General features: G+C 47.0%; 1 protein-coding gene across 1 annotated transcript in view; it reads right to left on the bottom strand.

Annotated features, from left to right (window-relative positions):
- dcc (DCC netrin 1 receptor) overlaps positions 1–21,164 on the bottom strand; it is a 1,518,136-nt gene that overhangs the window by 362,757 nt on the left and 1,134,215 nt on the right. Inside the window, exons 11-12 of the mRNA XM_038792949.1 lie at positions 14,214–14,368; positions 266–414 (exon numbers count right to left, since the gene is read on the bottom strand). Of these exons, the coding sequence (XP_038648877.1) occupies positions 266–414; positions 14,214–14,368 (304 nt within the window). The remainder of the gene's footprint in view (positions 1–265; positions 415–14,213; positions 14,369–21,164) is intronic.

The following is a 21,164-nucleotide window of genomic DNA, read 5'->3' as shown; positions in this document are numbered from 1 at the left end:
TCAGCCTTCTTTGTTCCAAAGAAAATAACCCAAATCTATCCAATCTCTCTTCATAGCCACATTTTTCTAGCATTGGCAACATTCTTATAAACCTCCTCTGCACTCTCTCCAGAGCAACATCCTTCCTGTAATGTGGCGACCAGAACTGCACACAATACTCCAGTTATGGCCTCACCAGTGTTTTATACAATTTGTAATTTATACAACATGTAAATTTAAACTGAGTTCAAAAAAAATTACAGATTCTGCAGTCACATGAACGCACCTGTTCTTTCTTGCCAGTGACCTCTATCCAAAACAGCCTGTAGCCTTGGATTGGATTATTCCCATAAGCAGGGGGGTTCCAGGAGGCCACAATGGAAGTTGGTGAAGCAGCAACAACTTTAAAATTTTCCGCTCGTCCCGGAACCTGCACTGTTTAGCATGGAAGAAAAATGGTAAATATATGAAGGAACAACACTATGATGCAATAAAAAAAATTACAGAAATCCACAGATTGATTGGTATCTGAAAAAGAAAAGTAAATATTTCCGGTGTTCTGGATTCTGATAAAGATTCCCACCTTGTTTTGTTCTGTCTCTTTTTGATGCTGGATAGCCGACTGTATCTTTGACATATTTTCTAATTTATTTCCGCTTCCCAGCGCTTCAGAGTTTAATTTTTCTTTTTCCTACCAATTGACCTGTTAAGTGGGATTCTCCCGATTCCACGCGATGGTCCGAATCCGGCGTAAAAAGTGGCGTGAACCAGTCCGGCGTCGGGACGAACGGAAGTTGTGGAATCCTCTGCACGTCCGGGGGCTAGGCCGGCGCCAGAGGGGTTGGCGCCCGTGAACCGGCGGTGAAGGGCCGGCGCGAGTTAGACATTGCGCAGAACCGCCGGTGTGGCTCCGCGCATGCGCAGACCGGCCTGCATATTCTAGCGCATGCACAGGGGGTGTCTTCTCCGCGCTGGCCATGGCGGAGCCCTACAGTGGCCGGCGTGGAAGGAAGGAGTACCCCCACGGCACAGATCCACCCGCAGATCGGTGGGCCCCGATGGTGCGCCAGGCCACCGAGCCCCCCCCCCCCCCTCCCGCGGTGCCGGATCCCTCCATGCCCCCCCCCCCCCCCCCCCCCCCCCCCCCCCCCCCCCGAGGACCGCACCAGCCGGACTACCAGCCAGGTCCCGCTGTGTGGGACCATGTCCAATCCACGCCAGCAGGACTGGCCAGAAACTGATGGCCACTCGGTCCATCGGGGCCCGGAGAATTGCTGGGTGGGGGGCACTGCCAATGGCGCGGCGTGATCCCCACCCCTGCTTGAAAACCGGCGCCGGAGAATACGACCCAGCGGGGGGTCAGAGAATCCCGCCCTGGATGTCTGACAAGCAATCTGACTCAGAAAATGATGCATACATCAGCTGAGGAAGGGATCCCGCTTATGATTCTCTTTGGTATAAAGCAATTCCCAAAACATGGCTGATTTCTAGCCCTGGAGGGTTGGGTACCTCCTACTCTACCAGTGGGGCGTGTGTCTATCTCTCATAGTTAAACATGCTGTGGCCTGTCTGATTGCTAATGTGGTGTCAGTTATTGTAAATGAGTATTCAGTCTTCAGTCCATGACCACTGGGAATGGGGTTGAGAGAATTTTACCCTATCCGTCTGGAATGTTTTGCTTCTCTACACTAAAAATTGGCAATCCTGCATTTTTGCCCAATGGAGTCAGACTACATATGAATGAATATAATGGAAAAATTAGTCCCATTTGTTTCCACTGATTATGTTACACTGCATGCTAGCAAACAGCTTTCTCAGCCAATACTTTGATCAGCAAGAAGCATTGGAACTCCAGCAGGACCGAGGAACTGGTGAGAAATTTGAAATACAAAGAGGAGAAACGTTATGCAGCAAAGAATAAACTTTGATTTAATGTGTCATGTTGATTCTACAAAAGCGACATCAGAAAAGAAAAATAAATCCAAACAAATTCTGAAGGATTTGACATGCAAGTAATCAACCTAATCAGTATAATGAGAGAAATAGCTTTGTGACTGAAACACGGATTTTGGATGAGGCGTTCATTCGACTCAGGTCATGGTCCTTCTATCCCACATTGGTAATATTAACGGAAAGGCTAATTTCCAGAAGCTTGCACTTCATACAATGCGGTGCACTTTGGATGTTAATAAGATTACCAGCTGGAATAGTAATAGGCTATTGAAATGCTGGACTTCACAGCATTTACGAGCAGAATTAAGTGTGAAGTAATTGAGGCTTCAGCCCAGCCTCTACTACAGGTTCTTTTCAAAAGTGTGAAAATGAAAATTATAAACAGATTTACAGTCCCCAATCTTATTACAGCCAAATTCAACCAATGAGACCATCAACGCTCCAGAACTGCCAGTCCGTTAGTGAAATTTTACATTTTAAGCAGATGTGGAAGCTCTGTGCTAAACTGCAGCTAATCCTTTTAGCCCCCTTTCTGATGCATTAAACACAATCTTTATAATGTGATTCTAATAAGCGTTAGACATTTTAAAAATAATGTTAACATCTTAATCCTGACCAAATCAACATTTTCAGACACATTAGCACAAATTAAATTAATTCCTATCACAGCCTTGCATAGTTTCGATTTTTCAAATTTAGAGCATGCTGTTCATTTTTCAAAAGAGTGTCTGAATCCAGTTTCCAGAGTTTTAACTCTTTAAGGACAGTATGTGTTCTCAATTTACACTGCAAGGGTTTGCTTATTCGTTTTGCTTCCCATTTTTTCCAACCCATTTTTTGCAGGGAAATCCTGGACCAGAAATGATGAGAATGAGTAAGAATGTCACGGGAGCTATGTTAGATCAGTAACATCCTGGAAGTAGCCAGGATCTAGTCCTAGCCAAGTTCCCTATGGCCAACAACCTTGCCAACAGTGGAGCAGTAAGCATTCTGTAGTTTACAGAACAAGTTGTGAAATTTGTCCAAGTTAGAGCAAACATGTAGGGGGTCAAGGCTTTTATCAATTCACCTTAAGGGGAGGTGTTGGGTAAATGGTATTGTCACTGGACTAGCAATCCAGAGACCCAGGGTAATGCTCTGAGGACCTAAAACCATGGCAGATGGTGAAATTTGAATTGAATAAAAATATGGAATTAAAAGTCCAATGAAACCATTGTTGGAAAAACTCCATTTGGTTCACTAATGCCCTTTCGGATCTGCCATCCTTACCTGGTCTGTCCCACATGTGATAGACTCATAAACGCTCTCTGAAATGGCCTAGCAAGCCATTCACTTCAAGGGCAATGAGGGATGGGCAATAAATGCAGGCCCCGAAAGCGATGCCCACACCCTATGAATGAATGAAGAATCTTGCACCCTCTTTGAAGAGCCAAGAGGTCACTGATGCAGAATTAACCTCAAATATTCTTATCAACAACTGCATTGAATTGTATTATTGCTGAGGAATGTAATTCTTTCTTCGGGAAACAATAAACTTTTCCAGCCAAGTTGTCTTACTCTTTTTAATTTTCTCAGTTTAACAGTGAGTTTTAGATTGTCTGTGTTCTATCATTTTATTTACATTATACGCGCAGATGTATAGGCTCATCCATGGAGTATGGTGACATGACTGGATGTATTCAGACATTACATTTTCAAGTTTCATTGTTAAAGGTTAGAGATAGCCCAGGCAAATGTGTAGCTGAAGAGGTGGCTTGCCCATCTCCAATTGCCCTTGAGAAGGTAGTGCTGAGTTGCCTTCTTGAATCATTGAAGTCCATGTGATATAGGTACACCCACAGTGCTATTCGGGAAGGAGTTCCAGGATTTTGACCCAGCAATAGTGAAGGAATGGCAGGACGTTTCCCAAAGCTGTTAGTGAGTGGCTTGAAGGGTCTTCCAGGTGGTGGTGATCCCATGTATCTGCTGCATTTGTCCAAGGTGGTAGTGGTCGTGGCTTTGGAAGTTGCTGTTTAAGGAGCCTTGGTGAGTTCCTGCAGTGCATCATGTAGATGGTACACATGGCTGCTACTGAGCATCAGTGGTGAAGGGAATGAATGTTTGTAGAAGGGGTAGTAATCATCAGGTTGCTTAGTCCTGTATGGTGTTAACTTCTTGAGTGTTGCTAGAGCTGCTCTCATCCAGGCAAGTGGAGTGTATTCCATTACATTCCTTATTTATGCCTTGCAGATTATGGACAGGCTTTGGGGAGTGAGGAGGTGAATGACTTGCCACAGGCTTCTTAGCCTTCGACCTGCTCTTGTTGTCACAGTATTTCTGTATCTAGTCCAGTTCAGTTTCTGGTAAATGGCAACCCCAGGATGTTGATAGTGGGGAATTCAGTGATCATTATGCCATTGAATGTCAAGGGACAATGGGTACATTCTCTCTTATTGGAAATGGTCATTGTCTGGCACTTGTGTGGTGTGGATGTTACTTCCACAGGTCAGCCCAAGCCTGGATATTGTCCAGGTCTTGCTGCGTTTGCACACGGATTGCTTCAGTAACTGAGGAATCACAAATGGTACAGAGCATTGTGCAGTCATCAGTCACAGCCCCACTTCTAACCTTATGTTGGAGGAAAGGACATTGATGAAGCATCTGAAGATGGTTGTGCCTCAGGCATTACCTGAGGAACTCCTTCAGTGATGTCCTGGAACTGAGATGATGGACCTCCAACAACCATACACCTCTTCCCTTGGATTAGCTATGGCTCCAAAGGCAGAGCGTTTTCCACCGATTCCCATTAACTTCAGTTTTTCTAGGGCTCCTTGTTCATCCTCAGTCAAATTTGGTCTTGATAGTAACGGCAATCACTCTCAACTCACCTCTAGAGTTCAGCTCATTTTTCCATGTTTGAACCAAGGCTGTAATGAGGTCAGGAGCACAGTGATCCTGGCAGAACACAAACTGAGTATCTGTGAGCAGGTTATCACTGATTAAGTGCCGCTTGATTGCACTGTTGATGATCCCTATCAATTACTTTACTAATGATTGAGAGTAGACTGATAGGGCAGTAATTGGCCAGGTCGCATTTGTCCTGCTGTTTGTGTACAGGACATACCTGGGCAATGTTCCACATTGCCACATAGATGTCAGTGTTGTACCTGTACTGGAACAGCTTGGCGGGGGGCACAGCAAGTTCTGGAGTAGCCGTTTCTTGATATCATGTGGAGTGAATCGAATTGGCTGAAGACTGGCATCTGTGATGCTGGGGATCTCCAGAGGACTTCAAGATGGATTTTCCAACGGCATTCTGGCTGAAGATTATTGTGAATGCTTCAGCCTTGTCATTGTGCTGGGCTCTCCCATCATTGAGGATGAGAATACTTGAGGAGCCTCCTCCTCCAGCAAGTTGTTTAATTGTTCACCACCATCCGCGCCTGGATGTGGCAGGATGGTGGAACTTAGATCTGATCCATTGGTTTTGGCATCGGTTAGCTGTCTATTACTTGCTGCTAATGCTGTTTGGCACTGTGTGGTAGCTTCACCAGGTTGACACCTCGTTTTTTGGTGTGCCTGATGTTGCTCCTGGCATGCCTTCTTGAACTCTTAATTGAACCAGGATTGATTCCCTGGCATGATGGTAATGGTAGAGTGGGGGATATGCCAGGCCTGAGGTTACAAATGGGTTGAATACAATTCTGTTGCTGGCCCAAAGTGCCTCTTGGTTAACATTTGTGAGTTGATAGATCTGTTTGAAGTCTATCCCATTTAGCACAGTGGGAGTGCTGCACAACATGTTGGAAGGTACCCTCAATGTAAAGGCAGGACTTTGTCTCCAAAAGGACTGTGTGGTGGTCACTCCTACCGGTACTGTCATAGACAGATGCATCTGCTGCAGCCAGGTTAGAGAGGATCAGGTCTGGTATGATTTTCCCTCTTATTGGTTCCCTCACTATCCACCACAGATACAGTCTATCAGCTATGTCTGAGCATACTGGCATTCTACTACTTGTATATATGGTCTTTTACAGTGTAATGGAGTGGACAATGATTTCAACCCTATATATTACCTCCCACCCCCTTTCTGCCCTTTTAATCATCGTGCAAGAAGAGATAGAATTCTTCTGTCTGTATATATGAGTAGGATTTTTCGTAGGGCGAGGGATCTTGCTCTACCAGCTGGATGGGATCACATTCCTGTTGATACTGGCTGCCCGGCAGCCATTTAACATACAGCAAGACATTAATTGGCTAAGAGTGAGGCTTCTGCCCTCATTTGGGGAGGAGGTCCTGCCTTAGAGAGATGCCGGACATCAGCATTCCCAGCAGCACCAGGTTTGAGCAGTATTCAATGATGGGACTACAGCCAGTTCGGAAAGAGTGGGAGCTAAGGAAGCCAGACTGAAAGTAAATCAGAGTTAGAGGTGGGAGTTGGCTGACAGGCCCCAGTGAGGTGAGTGAAGAGGTTGGTGGGTTAAATTAGGGTGTGTCTTGGGAGGCACTTGGACTAAAGATGGTATGATCATAGGACTTCCCAGGGAACCCACAAAAGAGGAGCACCAGCCCCTTCCCCACCTTTGCCTGACACAAACCTGTGCACCTAAAACTGCCGGTATACCCAACTCTTCTGGGTTTCTACCTGCCACAGGTAAAATAAAGGTTGGGGTGGTGAGGCTCTTAAATGGCCATTAATTGGCTACTTAAGGGCCCCAACAGGCCCGAGGGCAGGCGGCTAGTCTGACATCTGGAGCATCCCTCCTCACAAATGGGAGACACATCTGGGTGGCAGGTAGGCGGTAGCCAAGCCATTGATTGCATTTCATAGCTTCACCGCCGTCAAACCTGCCAGCGAGGGACTATAACATTGCTCCTTGTGTTCTGTTTAACCTGGTGTCAATTGGGGAGGGATGCAATATATCGAGAAGAGTGGTGGGTGAACAGTAATGATCAGTATAATTACATACAGCACTAAGCTTAGATGTTAAAGGTACTTTCTTTTCCAGACCATTATCTGGAATAAATTGCCAGAACATGTAGGGTGTTTTTATTCACTGCAAGCATTCAAAATCGGGGCTGGACCATTTCCTGCGAGTGATAAACGTAGATGTGCGAATAGGGTTTTATGCACACGGTCAGCCTGATCGACTGGAACTTGCTTGCCTTCAGGATGGTGAGTGACGAATTTCTTCAAATTCTTTCTTCAAACTGTTCTCTTGTGTATAATTTTTACTGTCTTTCTGTATTAACTTTCCCAAATTATTTGGATTTTAAAAATCCATTGTAGCATTTCTTGTTGCTATCCAGTGACTCTCCTTGTTAAATGCACAGATGTGGATGTTAGGTGAGGCATGGAGCAGACTTGGCAATGACGCCCTGTGCAATTAATAGTCTACCAACATTAATTTTAAGTAGTCGATGCAGAACTTTGAGCACGGAAACAGTTACTGGGAATTTGTCTCAGGTGCCAGCATGTCCAGCAGGATTCCAGTGCATTAATTTTACCACAGAAAATTCTATACCCAAATGAATGTTATAAAACTCCAAATGGTCTTCTTCAGGACTGTAATTCAATTTATTTCATAAAGACATGCCTCTGTAAGCCAAAGATGCCTGGCACCTTCATATTCTGATAACATCTTTAAGACAGGGCAGCATTTCACAAAGGTTCGTATGGAATATAGAGATTAGGCTAAAGTAATTAAATAGGGTGTTCAATCTTCTCTTCAGTATTGGAAAAATATAAACTGGAGCCCATCTACAAACCAGAGAATGCATCACAGCACAATTTAATCTTGAGATACAAAGCACTCGTTGAAAGCCAGGCTCTTATACTTCAGGTGATTATTTCAAAAAGAGGGATCTTGCCATGAGCTCTTAAACTGATTAAAGAGGTAGAATCTGGGTTCACTTCCCCACATTTCCATATGTTTCATTGGTATCTGATCCAACCTGCATGTACGGGTAATCATTTTAACAGAACTTTTACAGCATTAAAATGGATTACAGTCACATACCGAGATTAGGTGCTAAGAATTTATACTCGGAGAAATTGCAGTAATAACATAATCGATGGGGATACTATTGGGATTAGAGCACAATGGGCCTTTTAGATTGGATACCTGAGCACAGAAAAAGCTACAATAAAAAACAAATGTCATTCTATTTTACCATATCCATGATGAGCCAGGGGACATTCAGCACACTACACTTGGTTAGAGTTATCTTGTCAGAATTTTCCAACACGAGCCAGGTTTGTATAATTAAATTTCCACCTAGTTTCGAATCAGAGTCTGTAAAGATCCTTTAATAACATTTACTCATGTTTGCAGCTTAACCATAATGGGTCACATATGGATGGATAGTGTGACAGTCCTTCCTTTTGATTTCCCTTTGTTCCCATTTCTTTTGTTTTATTTTATTATTTTTGGTCTGTAGACTCACAATCAGGATGCTCCTTTAAGCAATGGACAGTGTGTTCCAGGATTTGTTTTTTGGAGGGGAGAATACAGACTCGTCAGCACCGAGGGAATCTTGAGAACCAGCTTTGGAGGAAGTGGATGTGATTGGCTGGCTGGCAACATGTCAGTTGGCCAGGGACAGTGTTCTGACTGACAACAGTCAGTCATTGGTTCCTGCAGGATGCCTCTGAGAGAGTTGAGAAGAGGTGAACCATGAGCAAGTAATCCAAGAAATGTAGCATCAGAAGCATTTTCTGGTGAGGAAAACAAGCTAACGAGAATTCGGTTGCAGTTTGAGCATGAGAGGGAATTTTTTAAAATGGAAAAAGAAATGGAGATGCAGCAAAAAGAAAGAGATAGAGCTTCTCAAATGGAAATTGAAATGAGAAAGCTGCAATTAGAGAGAGAAGAAAAGGCAAAAGAGAGAAAGTTCCAGCTTAAAGCAGTAGAAATTAAAAGGAGCTGCCAGGAGATAGAGGCGAGCTTAACCCTACAAAAGTACCCAGTTGGGATATGCTTAAATTTATTTAGGCGCTACCAAAATTTAAGGAAAAGGGAGTAGAGGCATTCTTCATGGCATTTGAGAAAATAACAACCCAAATGGAGTGGCTGAAGAAAAAGTGAACATTACACATGCAAAGTAAATTGACAGAGTGGGCACAGGAAGTTTATATTTCCCTGTCAGAGAGGGTGTTGAAGGATTAAGATGAGGTAAGAAAGGCTTTTCTGTGTGCATATAAATTAGTTCCAGAGGCATAGCGGCAAATGTTTCAGCATTTAAGGAAACAACTGGGACAAACATGTGTTAAATTTGAAAGGGTTAAGCAGAACTATTTTAATAGGTGACTGTGAACATTGGGAGTTGAAATTAACTATGAAGCGCCAAGAGAAATAATTCTCTTGGAACGATTTAAGAATTCACTACCTTCTGTGATAAGAACCCATGTTGAACGTCAAGCAACTAAAGTCAACTGCCGATCACCCACAACCCACGATTAGGGTGCTTTGGAGAGATATCGGCCCACTCGCGAACTATGGTTAGAGCCTATTGCTATGAATATCCAAGAGATTGGGACAAGGGATTGGATTTTTTACTACTTGCCACCAGGGATTCTACGAATGAATTTACTAGGTTCAGTCCATTTGAATTGGTTTATAGCCATGAAATACGGGGTCCATTTAAATTGATGAGCGAGATCTTTCTAAAACAAAAGGATGAAACCCCCATGTTGGATTACATGTCTCTGTTTCTGCACAGACTCACAGGATCTTTTCAGGCAGCCAAAGAGGTTTTGGGAGCAAGAATGAAAATGTGGGCAGTCAAACATGCCAGGTCCAGAATATACAAGCTGGAGATCAGTTACTGGTATTGTTGCCTGTGCAGGGTGAACCTCTGAAAGTGAAATTCAGAGGCCCCTATAAAGTAGTGAGGAGGGTGAGTAAGGTGACTTACCAGACCATAGGAAGAAGGACCGATTGTGTCACATAAATATGTTGAAAAAATATCATTGTAGGGAAGAGGATAGGAAGGAACAAGTGTGTCAGGTGGTAGAATAAGAGGAAGAGGGCAGAGATAAGAGTGAGGTAGGGGAAGAGATGAACATTTAAATAGTTTGCCTATTTAAAAGAAGAGCAATAACAATATCTTATAAGGATACTGCAAAAGCATAAACAGATTTGTAGGGTGAACCCATGGGTGAACTACATTAACTGAACAGGATGCGGACGTAGGTGACTCCAACCTGATAAAACAATATCCATATCAGACAGAGGCAGTCATCCAATACACGTGTCCAAAGTTGCCCTTAGTGTTGGGTGGGGTTACTGGGTTATGGGGATAGGGCGGAGGTGTGGGCTTGGATAGGGTGCTCTTTCCAAGAGGCGGTGCAGACTCGATGGGCCAAATGGCCTCCTTCTGCACTGTAACTTCTATGATTCTATGATATTGCAGAAACAAACAAAAAATGGTATGGTCCACAGAATGCCAAACAGCGTTTGAGAAATTGAGGGCCATATTGGTAGCAAACCAGTGTTGGCCGTCCCAGACTTTTCCAAACCCTTTAAATTGGCCATGGACACCAGTGACCTGGGATAGGAGTGATGTTACTACAGGATGATGAGGCAGAAATAGAGGGGCTGGTGGGATACTTTTTTCAAAATAAACTATATGTGCCAAAGAAAGTACTTCGCCATTGAGAAGGAAGCCTGAGCATTGCACCTAGCCCTTCTACACATTGAAGTAAATGTCCGGCATAAAAATAAACAAAGCTTAGTCTATACGGACCATAACCACTCGCGTTTATAGAAAAAATAAAATTTGGAATGCAAGATTGTTCCATTGGAGTTCATTGTTGAAACCTTTCAATGTGAAAATTGTGCATATTCCTGAAAAAGACATTATTGTGGCTGCATTGTCATGGGTTTAAATGTTAATAAGTGGCAGAAATAAGGATTGGGGGAAATTAGGTAAGAAAGGAAGGGTGAATGGATGTGTGTTTTGTGTCATGTACCTTGGTGTGAAACGTTCTTGCAATGATGTTTCATTCCTCTAAGGGGAAGGTAAGTTAAAGTCCTTCATTTTGATTTTCTTTCTTCCATTCCATCATTTTTGGTCTGTGGACTCATGATGGTGATGTGCCTTTAAGCAGTGGACTTAAGCTCAGACAACCTCCTCTGTTGGGCGGCACGGTAGCACAAGTGACTAACACTGTGGCTTCACAGTGCCAGGGTCCCAGGTTCGATTCCCCGCTGGGTCACTGTCTGCGCAGAGTCTGCACGTTCTCCCCGTGTCTGTGTGGGTTTCCTCCGGGTACTCCGGTTTCCTCCCACCGTCCAAAGATGTGCAGGTGGATTGGCCATGCTAAATTGCCCTTAGTGTCCAAAAGGTTAGCAGGGGTTATTGGGTTATGGGGATAGGGTGGAGCTTAAGTGGGTCGGTGCAGACTCGATGGGCCGAATGGCCTCCTGCTGCATTCTATGTTCTGTTCTAGTCAAGACAGTGTGTTCCAGGATTTATTTTTCGATGGGGCAACACAGACCCTTTGTCGCCAAGGGCATCTTGAGAGCCAGATTTGGAGGATGTTGGTTTTATTGGCTGGCTGGCAACATGTGGGTTGGTCATGGACAGTTCTCCGGCTGACAACAGTCAGTGATTGGTCCTGCTTCTCACAGAGCTGGGCAGAAGACCTTGAAGAGAGTAGGTGCTTTCTCTGTACTGAAGTGACTGCTTCATTGTTCTAAAACCAGTGAGTGCCTAGCACTTACTATTTAGAATCGCAGAATTCCTGCAGTACAGAAGGAGGCCATTCGGCCTATCGAGCCTGCACCGACCCTCTGAGTAAGTACTCTACCTAGGCTTACAACCCCCACCCTATCCCCATAACCCCTTAACCCCACTAAGGGGCAATTTTAGCATAGCCATTCCTTCTAACTTGCAAGTCTGGAATTGAGCCTGGATCCTTTGCACTGTGAGGTAGCAGTGCTAACCACTACCATGCATGCTGTGATCTTGAATTTACAAAGAAAACAGACAACCTTACCAGAGAAAACCCTCCCATACTTAGAAGGAAGAAGCATCAAAGCAAAAGCCTGAACTGCTGAATGACTTTAACTGAAAACCATCGTAGGCTAATCGATCTTTTATCCTTTTTACTGTGGTAAACATGGGGTGAAATAGTTATTCAGGTACTCAGGGAGTAACCTATCTTGTTACAGCACAGTTATGTCAGGGCCGGGGGCAGGGGTAGTGGTGGGGAACCAGGAGATGGGACGTGTGGTTGGATCCCTTGGGACCAGGGTGTCGAGGCATGGAATACCATTATGCAAACTGCAAGGCAGCCATCCAGCTGTGCCAGCCATCGGTACTCCTGTTGGCAGGGATGGGTGCCAGGGCCAGAGGCCCCCTTGGTCTAGGCACCGATGGGGCCTGTGGTGTGGTCGGAGGGAAAAGTGGCAGTGGGAACTGCCGGCAGTGGAGGTGGGGGGGGGGGGGGGGGGGGGGGGGGTGCGGAGTCACGGGCAGCACTGCAGTCCGGGCCACTGGAAAGACGTTTCAACTTAGTGGGGCAGGGGAGTACGCACCATGCTAACATCTCTGCATTTCACTCCCTGCAGACCGGAAGGTATCCAACCGGAAAGGTTGGAATCTGCCTGGCCCATGGGATAGAGGGTCTTGTCCATGGGATGGAGGATGATGATGACCCGCTCCGTTATGAGCGCTGGTGCTCCGCATTATTTGACAATGTCTGACTCCTGTCTTCGGTAGCATTTTCTACCATCTGCCTGCGTGATCCCAGCATGCGTGTTGACCATTCCATCGCATGGTCCCATCGAACCCCTGGGTGGTGGAAGTGTGGACGGAATCCAGGGTCAGGGGGATGGACAGGGCTGGGTACTGGGGCAGCGAGCAGTGATGGGCCATGGGCCAGGTCGGCCCGACCACATGGCACTCCCACATTTCTAGCCCTGCCACCTCCGGGGATGACACTGGGGGTGGCCTCTGACTGGCCAAGGGACCCTGTCCCGTGCTCACCTCCAACGCCCATTCCCCACACAACCATTCCACCACCCGACACACCCACTGCACCCAGCCTTGCTCATCCCTTACACCCCTCAAATAAAGCACAGAGGCAGTTCGCTACTTTGGTGAATAGATGTTTGTTGTACTATATGCAAGTATTGTGCCCTAGCCCCTATCGCTAACCTATGTTCTTCACTTTTGCCAACTTAACCGGTGTCTAACATCCTGGCCTTCCATGCCCTAATGCTCCGTCTAGGTGGGTCCCCAGGTGGTACATCAGGAATAGAGGCGGCCTGCTGTAATTATCGCCCTATGACCTGGGTCTACTTTGGCAGCCGTCCTCTTGAGGAACCGAGCTTGGTAGGCCCGCTGTCGTCAAGGAATCCCGTGATGTGGCGCCACCCTGGTTTGCCCGCTGCCCATTGGATGCGCCAGAGCAGGTGGGTGGGGGGATTCAGGTGCTGCGGTGTTCCAGCAACTCCCCTGCAGGAGTTACCGGCACCGACTCCATCACCTCCTCCTACCTCGGGGGCCCTAGGTGGTACATCAGGATCTGTGCCAGCTCCCTCTGTGTCTGGTTCAGGTCAGCCAGCACCAGGCCAATGCTCTTGATGCCTGCAGACATGGCCCGTTCTGATTGGGCCACATGCTGGAGTGCCGCAACGATGTGCATGTGATTCTGGTACATGGCTACCTGTGACATTCTTCACCTAGCTTTCTTAAGAAAAAGCCAGCAACTTGTTCCCATGAATTTCCCAGTGCTGCTCTGCAAAAGGATTGGAAATGCTGCCCAGTTAGATTCTCCTCCTCAATTATCTCTGCCTCACAGGAAGTGCTTCACTTCTGGCCAACATCACATTAAGTGGCTTCAAGAGGAAATGGCTATGAGTTTCATTTTAGCGAGATAGTACAGACCTCTATACCCTATTCTAATGAGATAGATCAATACAGTCCCATTTAACAGGCAAGCCCACTTACACACAATAGAACAAACTCCCTACCCTGCACCCGAAACAAAATCCTTAAATCAATCCATTTGGTGAGATAAAATTTGGCAATTTCGAGGTGTTAAGAAAATCATAACAATGAGGGCGTATGGAGTATCCATTGACAAGCCTGATCCGATGCACACTCAGCCACACACAGACATGCACATTGACACACACACACATGCACACTTCTGTGGGAATCGCAGGACATTGACAAGGAAAGGCATTTTGGCATCAGAGTTAGAACGCATCATTGTAACCATTCAGATCTTTAGCCGCGATCAATGAGAATGTTCTCTGCCGTTATTACCAGCTTCTTCAACTACTTACGCTCAGGCTGAGTAGATACTTTAATAGGTTGTGAACTTTGCCCCGGTCCAAAATTGTTGTAGGCTGTGATCCTAAAGGAATAGGTTTCTTCTGGTTTCAAATTTCCAACAGTAAGCTGCAGTTCTCCAGACTGGGAGGTATTCAATGCACGCTCTCTGATTTTAAACCGAGGAAAAATGAGAGTGAGTAGCGTAATATTGCAATGCTAAAGCACACAAGCATTTCCATCCAATTTTAACAGTGAGTTAGGTTAGATAGACAACTCTGCGCTATAAAGAAATGATTTAGGCTTGTAAATAATCACAAGATATGTCCTTCCAGATCTATTAAATATATTTCAGCTATTTGTCACCACCAGTATGATCAGTACAGTGATGATAATGGTCTGTTGTGTTTAACTGATCTACTTAGCTTTCCCCAGTGAGCATTTTTAAACACCACTGGGCATTTAAGTAGCCTCTGGGCAATGTTCAATAGCATTACTCCTCGCAATATCATACTGTGAAAATATCAATTGACAGTTGTGCATCCCAAGAAAAATACAATGGAAGAAATCAGGAGAATCAGAATGCATTTTTAAAACACTACTGGAAGACTGGAATGAATGATCATGAAGGAAACACCATTTAGAAAAGTTAGAGGTATTAAAAATTAACAAAGGGCGGAATTCTCTGCTCGTTGGGATTCACTTTTCCCGCCTGCAGCGCAGCTCCGCCTGAGGGTTGCCCGGCGGCACGAAGTGGTCACAATGGGAAGTCCCATTGTCAAGCGACGGCAAGATAGAATCCTACCGCCCACGTACAGCGCGGGGCCAAGAAACACGCGGCTGGGAAGATGGAGAATCCCGCCCAAAGAGAAATTGCAGACGCTTTTTAAAAAATATATATTTTTATTGGAAATGATGCAGTTTTTACAGAGTTTACAGAAAGAGATCATTGTGTAGTTACATCGGAATTGCCCCCTTCCCAGCCCCTGGCAGGTGGCCCCACCCGAAAAGTATCCCTTCCTGTAGAGGGCAGTTCGTCCTTAACCGGACCCAATCTGACCTGGGACCCTTTGCCCCTGCCATTTTCCTGGCCGTCCTATTGTCTATTCTGGCTGTTGCCTCCCTCTCTCCCCCCCCCCCCCCTCCTTTCCTTCCCATTCCTATTCTTTGGTGTCTGAGTGGTCCCTCTGCACACACGCCCTCCTCGCTCTATTGGCTGTTGGCTTCCAACAGGTCTTGGAACAAGTTGTTGAATGGCTTCCATGTCTTGTGGAAGCCGTCTTCTGATCCTCAGATAGCAAATTTGATTTTTTATTTTCTGGGTGGAAGAATTTCAACAGGTCGGACAGCCAGTCTGCAGCTTCGGGTGGCGCTGCTGATGGCTAGCCGAGCAGGGTTCTTCGGCGGGCAATTAGGGAGGCAAAGGGTAGGGCGTTAGCCCCCCTCCCTATAAATAGCTCTAGCTGGTCTGAGACTCCGAAGACTGCCACTTTCAAGCTTAGCTCCACAAACTTGGACAATGCTTCAAGGAAGAATGTCTAGTACCCGACCAGCCTGGGATATTCTCATAATATATAGGTGTGGTTGGCCAGGCCTTCTTGGCACCGTTCACCTTTGTCCTGCACCTCCGAGAAGAACCTACTTATTCAGGTTCTGGTGAGGTGTGCTCTGTGCACCACTTCCAGTTCCTTGCGGCTTAGCCTTGCGCAAGTGGAGGTGGAGTTGACCCTGTTCAGTGCTTCACTCCAGATCTCCACACTATTTCAATCCCTAGTTCTTCCTCCCATTTTCCCCGTGTCTCATCTAGTGGGGAGCATACCCCTTCTAGTAGTTGCCCATACAGGTCCCCACAGTTCGCCCCTCCCAGATTGCCCATGTCCAGTAGTTCCTCTAACATTGAATATCTCAGCATCCGTGAGTATGTTGTCGTCTTCTTGTGGAAGGAGTTCTTTACCTATAGGTGTCGCAGTTCGTTCCCGTTGGGTAGTTGCAGTTTTTCTGTCAGTTCCTCTATGGTCACTAGTCTGTCCTCCGTGAAGCAGTCCCTAACAGTTAGCGTCCCCACCCCCCCAAATCCTGTCTCCGTCTCTTAAAGGTGGTGTCCAACATGGCTGACGCGAATCTGTGATGGCCGCAAATGGGGGTCATAGTGCACATTTCGGATAAGCCAAAGTACTGTCTCATTTGATTCCAGGTTCAGAGTATGGCTGCCACCACTGGGCTTGTTGAGCATTTGGCTGGCGGGGATGGGAGTGCCCGTGTGGTGAGAGCTCGGAGGGTCGTCCCTGTGCAGGAGCTCTCCTCCATCCTCACCCATTACATTTCCATTCTTTCATCCATCCCTTACTCATTCTGCTGTCGCAGCCAGTGGTAGGTTTGGGAGGGCCAGGCCCGCCATGCTTGTTTTTCTCTGCAGGACCTTTTTGGGGACCTTTGGAGTCTTTCCCCCCACCCCTCACAAATGCCAAGATCACTTTGTCAACCGACATTCATTCTGACTGCCTGCACCCTCCCTGCTAGGGAGAGCGGGAGTGTGTCCCATCTCTGGAGGACCTTTTTGGCTTCCTCCAGCAGACTGGTCAGGTTTCACTTGTGGATCCGTGTCCAGTAGTGGGCAATCTGGATCCCCAGATAGCGGAATTCGCTTTCGGCTTGTTTAAATGGTAGACTCGCTAGCACAACCCCTCCCCATTTCGGGTTCACAAGGAAGACTTCACTCTTGCTCTGGTTGAGCTTGCAACCTTGGGCTTGTAGCCTGAGAAGGCTCAAAACTCTCACAAGAACTTTATGATCCATTCCAAGCTGCTTTGAGGGTCCAAGATGTCGGGAAGCAGGCCATCCACATAGAGCGAGACTCTGTGCTCCCTGTCTCCTCTTCGGATTCTCTTCCAGCTTCTCGCCGCTCTGAAGGCAATCGGCAATGGCTCAATTGAAAGGGTAAACAGGAATGGGGACAGCGGGAATCCCTGCCATGTGCCTCTGTGCAGCTGGACATATACAGAGTTGCTGGTGTTGATCTGTACGCTCACCATGTACACGTTGTACAGGAATTTCACCCATGAGGTGAATGCTGTCCCTAGCCCAAAGTGCTCTAGTACCTCAATGAGGTACTTCCACTCGACTCTGTCAATGGCCTTTTGTGTCCAGGAAGATGATCACCTCTGGTGTTCTCGCCCTGGATGTGGTCATTATCATGTTTAGCAGTCACCTGATGTTCGCTGTTAGCTGTCTATCCTTAACAAAGCCCGTCTGGTCATCTGTGTTCACGTTTGCACACAGTTCTTCAGTCGCCTGGCTAGGATTATTGCGAGTATTTTCACATCCATATTGAGCTGCGAGATGGGTCTGTAGGACACACACGCGGTTGGATCTTTGTCTTTCTTGGGTATTAGCGATATAATGGCTTGTGCTTGCATTGAAGACAGAATGCCCCTTGCTAGAGAGTCTGAAAACATCTCCCGCAGGTGCGGGTCCAGTGCTGCCTCAAACGTTTTGTAGAAGTCCACCAGGAAGCCATCTGGTCCCGGCGCCTTCCCCGCCTGCATGGAACTGATGCTCCCATAATTTCTTCCAGTTCTAACGGTGCCTCCAGCCCCTTTCTCCTGTCTTCCCCCATGACTGGCACGTGTAGTCCATTGAGGAACTGTTTCATCCCCAAGTCACTGTTGGGTGGTTTGGAGGTAGCCCACAAGCCCCCTGTAGAAGGCCTTGAACGTTTTGTTGACCTTTTTCGGTTCGGCTACCAGTCTTCCTTTGCTATCTTTCTCCTGCTCTACCTCTTTGTGTCTGCCTGCTTTCTCAACTGGTGAGCCAGCAGGCGGATAGCTTTTTCTCCATGTTCATAAACAGTCTCCTGATGCACTGCTTTCCTGGTGGATAGCAGGTTAAAGTCCATGTGTAGCTTTTTCTTCTCTGTCAGAAGCACTATGGTCAGGGTCTTGGAGTGCCATCTGTCTACTTCCAGTATGGAGTCGATCAGTTGTTGCCTAGCCACCTCCCCATCTAATCCATGCATGCCTTACAGGCGATAATTTCTCCTCTAATCACAGCCTTCAGCACCTCCCAGAATGTGGAGGATGAGGCCTCCCTGTTCCGGTCGTTAGTGATATCCTCATTTCTGGCCGGTGATATATTTTTGGCAGAGGACCTTGCCAGCCAGGATGGCCGTGTTCAACCTCTGTGGGCGGGGCATTATGCACAGCCCGCCTCCAACCTCACATCAATGTAGTGTGTAGCGTGGTTGGAGATTACGATCGCAGTGTGTTCCACTCTTACTATCCCTAGAACCACAGAATTCCACACTAGAAAAAAGTTGCTCCGGGTACAGAGCTTGTGTACTTGTGAAAAAAACGAAAACTCCTTCTCACCCGGGTGCATGAACCCCCATGGGTCCACAGCCCTCATCTGCTCCATAAATGTCCCGCGTTCTCTATCCATGTTTACCGTTTTTCCATTTTGGGATTTGACCTGTTTCATCAGCGGATCCTGTACACAGTTGAAGTCCCCACCCCTGATTAGGCTGTGGGTATCAATGTCGGGGACGTCCGCCATGGTCTTCTTTATGAATTCCGTGTTGTCCCAATTAGGCATGTGCACGTTGACCAGGACCACTGGTGCCAGTCCAGGACACCGCTGACCATAACGTAAAGTCCCCCTGATCGCAGTAAATGGTGTCCTCTTACTGAATAGTATGGATACCCCTCTAGTCCCGCAAAACAAATGTTATGTCTGTCCCACCCAGCCCTTTCTTACCCACAGTTGGTTTTCTCCCTCAGGTGTGTGTCTTAGAGGAAGACTATGTCGGCTTTCATACTATTCAGGTGGGCACAGACTTTGGGTCTATTCACTGGGCCGTTGTGTACATCAGCTGTTAAGTTCCCTGACGCTCCCTCCCCCCTTGCGGGATCAACCATACTTACCTTGTGGATGCTCTTTGTTCATGGACCTTCAAAAGTGACTACTTGCAGTGCCATCTTGTTCCTTGTTGCCACCTGTGGCCTGTTGTAGCCCATCCCTTTGTTCCCCTTGTGGTTGTGTTTCTCCCCTTTTCTGCCAACCACCCCCTTTCCCCACTGTTGTCCCACCTCTATTCCCAGTGGGAGATGCGCCTCCCCTCTCTCTAGTACGTCCTGGTGCTAGCTTTCCTGCTTGTGTGCTAGCCCCCCTCCTGGGGTAGGCCCGATCCCCTTCTGAGCCCACTGTTTCAATTTTCCCCCCGTCTCCTCCCCACCCTCTCCTGCGCTCTGTTGCACTTGCCCCCTCCTTTCTGTGAACTAGTTCCCCTGTTCAGAACGAGGTGGTATATCCCACGCAATTTGTCCTTTATCAATCCCCAATCTCTCCAACATCTGCTTCATTATCCAGTCCATTCTTTTGGACAAATTTGTCCACATCTGCAGGGGCAGTAAAATAATATTCCCTGCCCTGGTATGTTACCCAGAGTCTGGCTGGGTACAGCATTCCGAACTAGATATTGTTCTTGAACAAAGCCGATTTTGCCCTTTTAAGTTCTGCCCGGCGCTTTGCCAGGTCTGCTCCAATGTCCTGGTACATCCTGACCCTGTGTCTTTCCCAGCTGCAAGACATTGTCTGTCTGATCCAGCGTAGGATTCTTTCCCTGTCCTAGTTCCGGTGTAGCTTGGCGATGATCACTCTCGGCTGCTCCCCAGCCTTGGGTTTCGGCCGGAGCAACCTATGGGCCATGTCGATCTCCGGTGGGTAGGGGAAGCTGTCTCACCCCACCAGGTTTCCCAACATCTGGGCCACGTAGTCCATTGAGTCCCTGCCCTCGGTTCCTTCTGGCAGACCTACTATTCTAATGTTCTGATGCCTTGGCCGCTTCCCTTGGTCCTCCACCTTCCCCTTCAGGTTCCCCTGAGTCGCCACCAACCTCTTTATTTCAGCCTTGAGGGCCATGATTCGGTCGCTCTGGTCCATCAAGGCTTTTTCCAGTTCTTTGATTGTATTTGCCCGGGCATCTCGTCTCTTTTTAACTTGCTTCCGTCACCGCCACCTTGACCGCCGCCTTGATTTCAACTTTTATTCCCTCCTTCAGCTCCTTCAATTCCCTGAGTTATGCCTTACAGCCAGCCTTCGGGGGTTCAGGGTGGGGGGGGCCTCATCTTACAGGTCACATCTCACTTTCTCGGGAATGACCAGGGGCTCCAAGCCTCATGGGTCCGCTGATCCGCTCGCTCGCTGCTCCTATCCTTTCCCAATGTGTTTTTGTTTCTCCCCGGCCTCTGGAGCAGATGCTTGCTGCATTTCTGTTAGTCCCCATGTTGTTGAGGGTGAGGGGATGTTTTAGTCTGTTTTTCTCGGGCTAATTTAGACTAAAAGTGCCTATTTTCTAATCCTTCGAAGGAGAGCCGCCTGAAATGCGACTGCTCAGCACATCTCCCTCAACAGAAGTCGAGAAATTGCAGATGCTTGAGCTCCAAAAATAAAATTGGAAGTGTCATAGATGCATAGAAGATAGGAGCAGGAGGAGACCTTTTAGCCCTTCGAGCCTGCTCCGCCATTCATCACGATCATGGCTGTCCATCCAACTCCCCTTCTGTTTTCTCCCCATAGCCTTTGATTCCATTCTCACAAAGCGATATATCGAGCCGCCTCTTGAAAATATTCAAAGTTTTAGCATCAACTACATCCTGTGGTAATGAATTCCACAGGCTCACCACTCTTTGTGTGAAGAAATGTCTCCTTATGTCTGTCCGAAATGGTTTACCCTGAATCCTCAGGCTGTGACCCCTCGTTCTGGACACAGCAATCATTGGCAACATCTTCACTGCATCTACCCTGTCTAGTCCTGTTAGAATTTTATAAGTATCTATGAGATCCCCCCTCATTCTTCTGAACTCCATCGAGAACAATCCCAACCTAGTCAATCTCTCCTCATATGACAGTCCTGCCATCCCTGGAATCAGTCTGGTAAACCTTTGCTGCACTCCCTCTAGAGCAAGAAC

The sequence above is a fragment of the Scyliorhinus canicula genome, chromosome 3 (genome assembly GCF_902713615.1).
Source record: "Scyliorhinus canicula chromosome 3, sScyCan1.1, whole genome shotgun sequence".
Classification (NCBI taxonomy): domain Eukaryota; kingdom Metazoa; phylum Chordata; class Chondrichthyes; order Carcharhiniformes; family Scyliorhinidae; genus Scyliorhinus; species Scyliorhinus canicula.
Note: the sequence above shows the minus strand (reverse complement) of the source record. Positions and strands in the feature narration are given on the sequence as shown.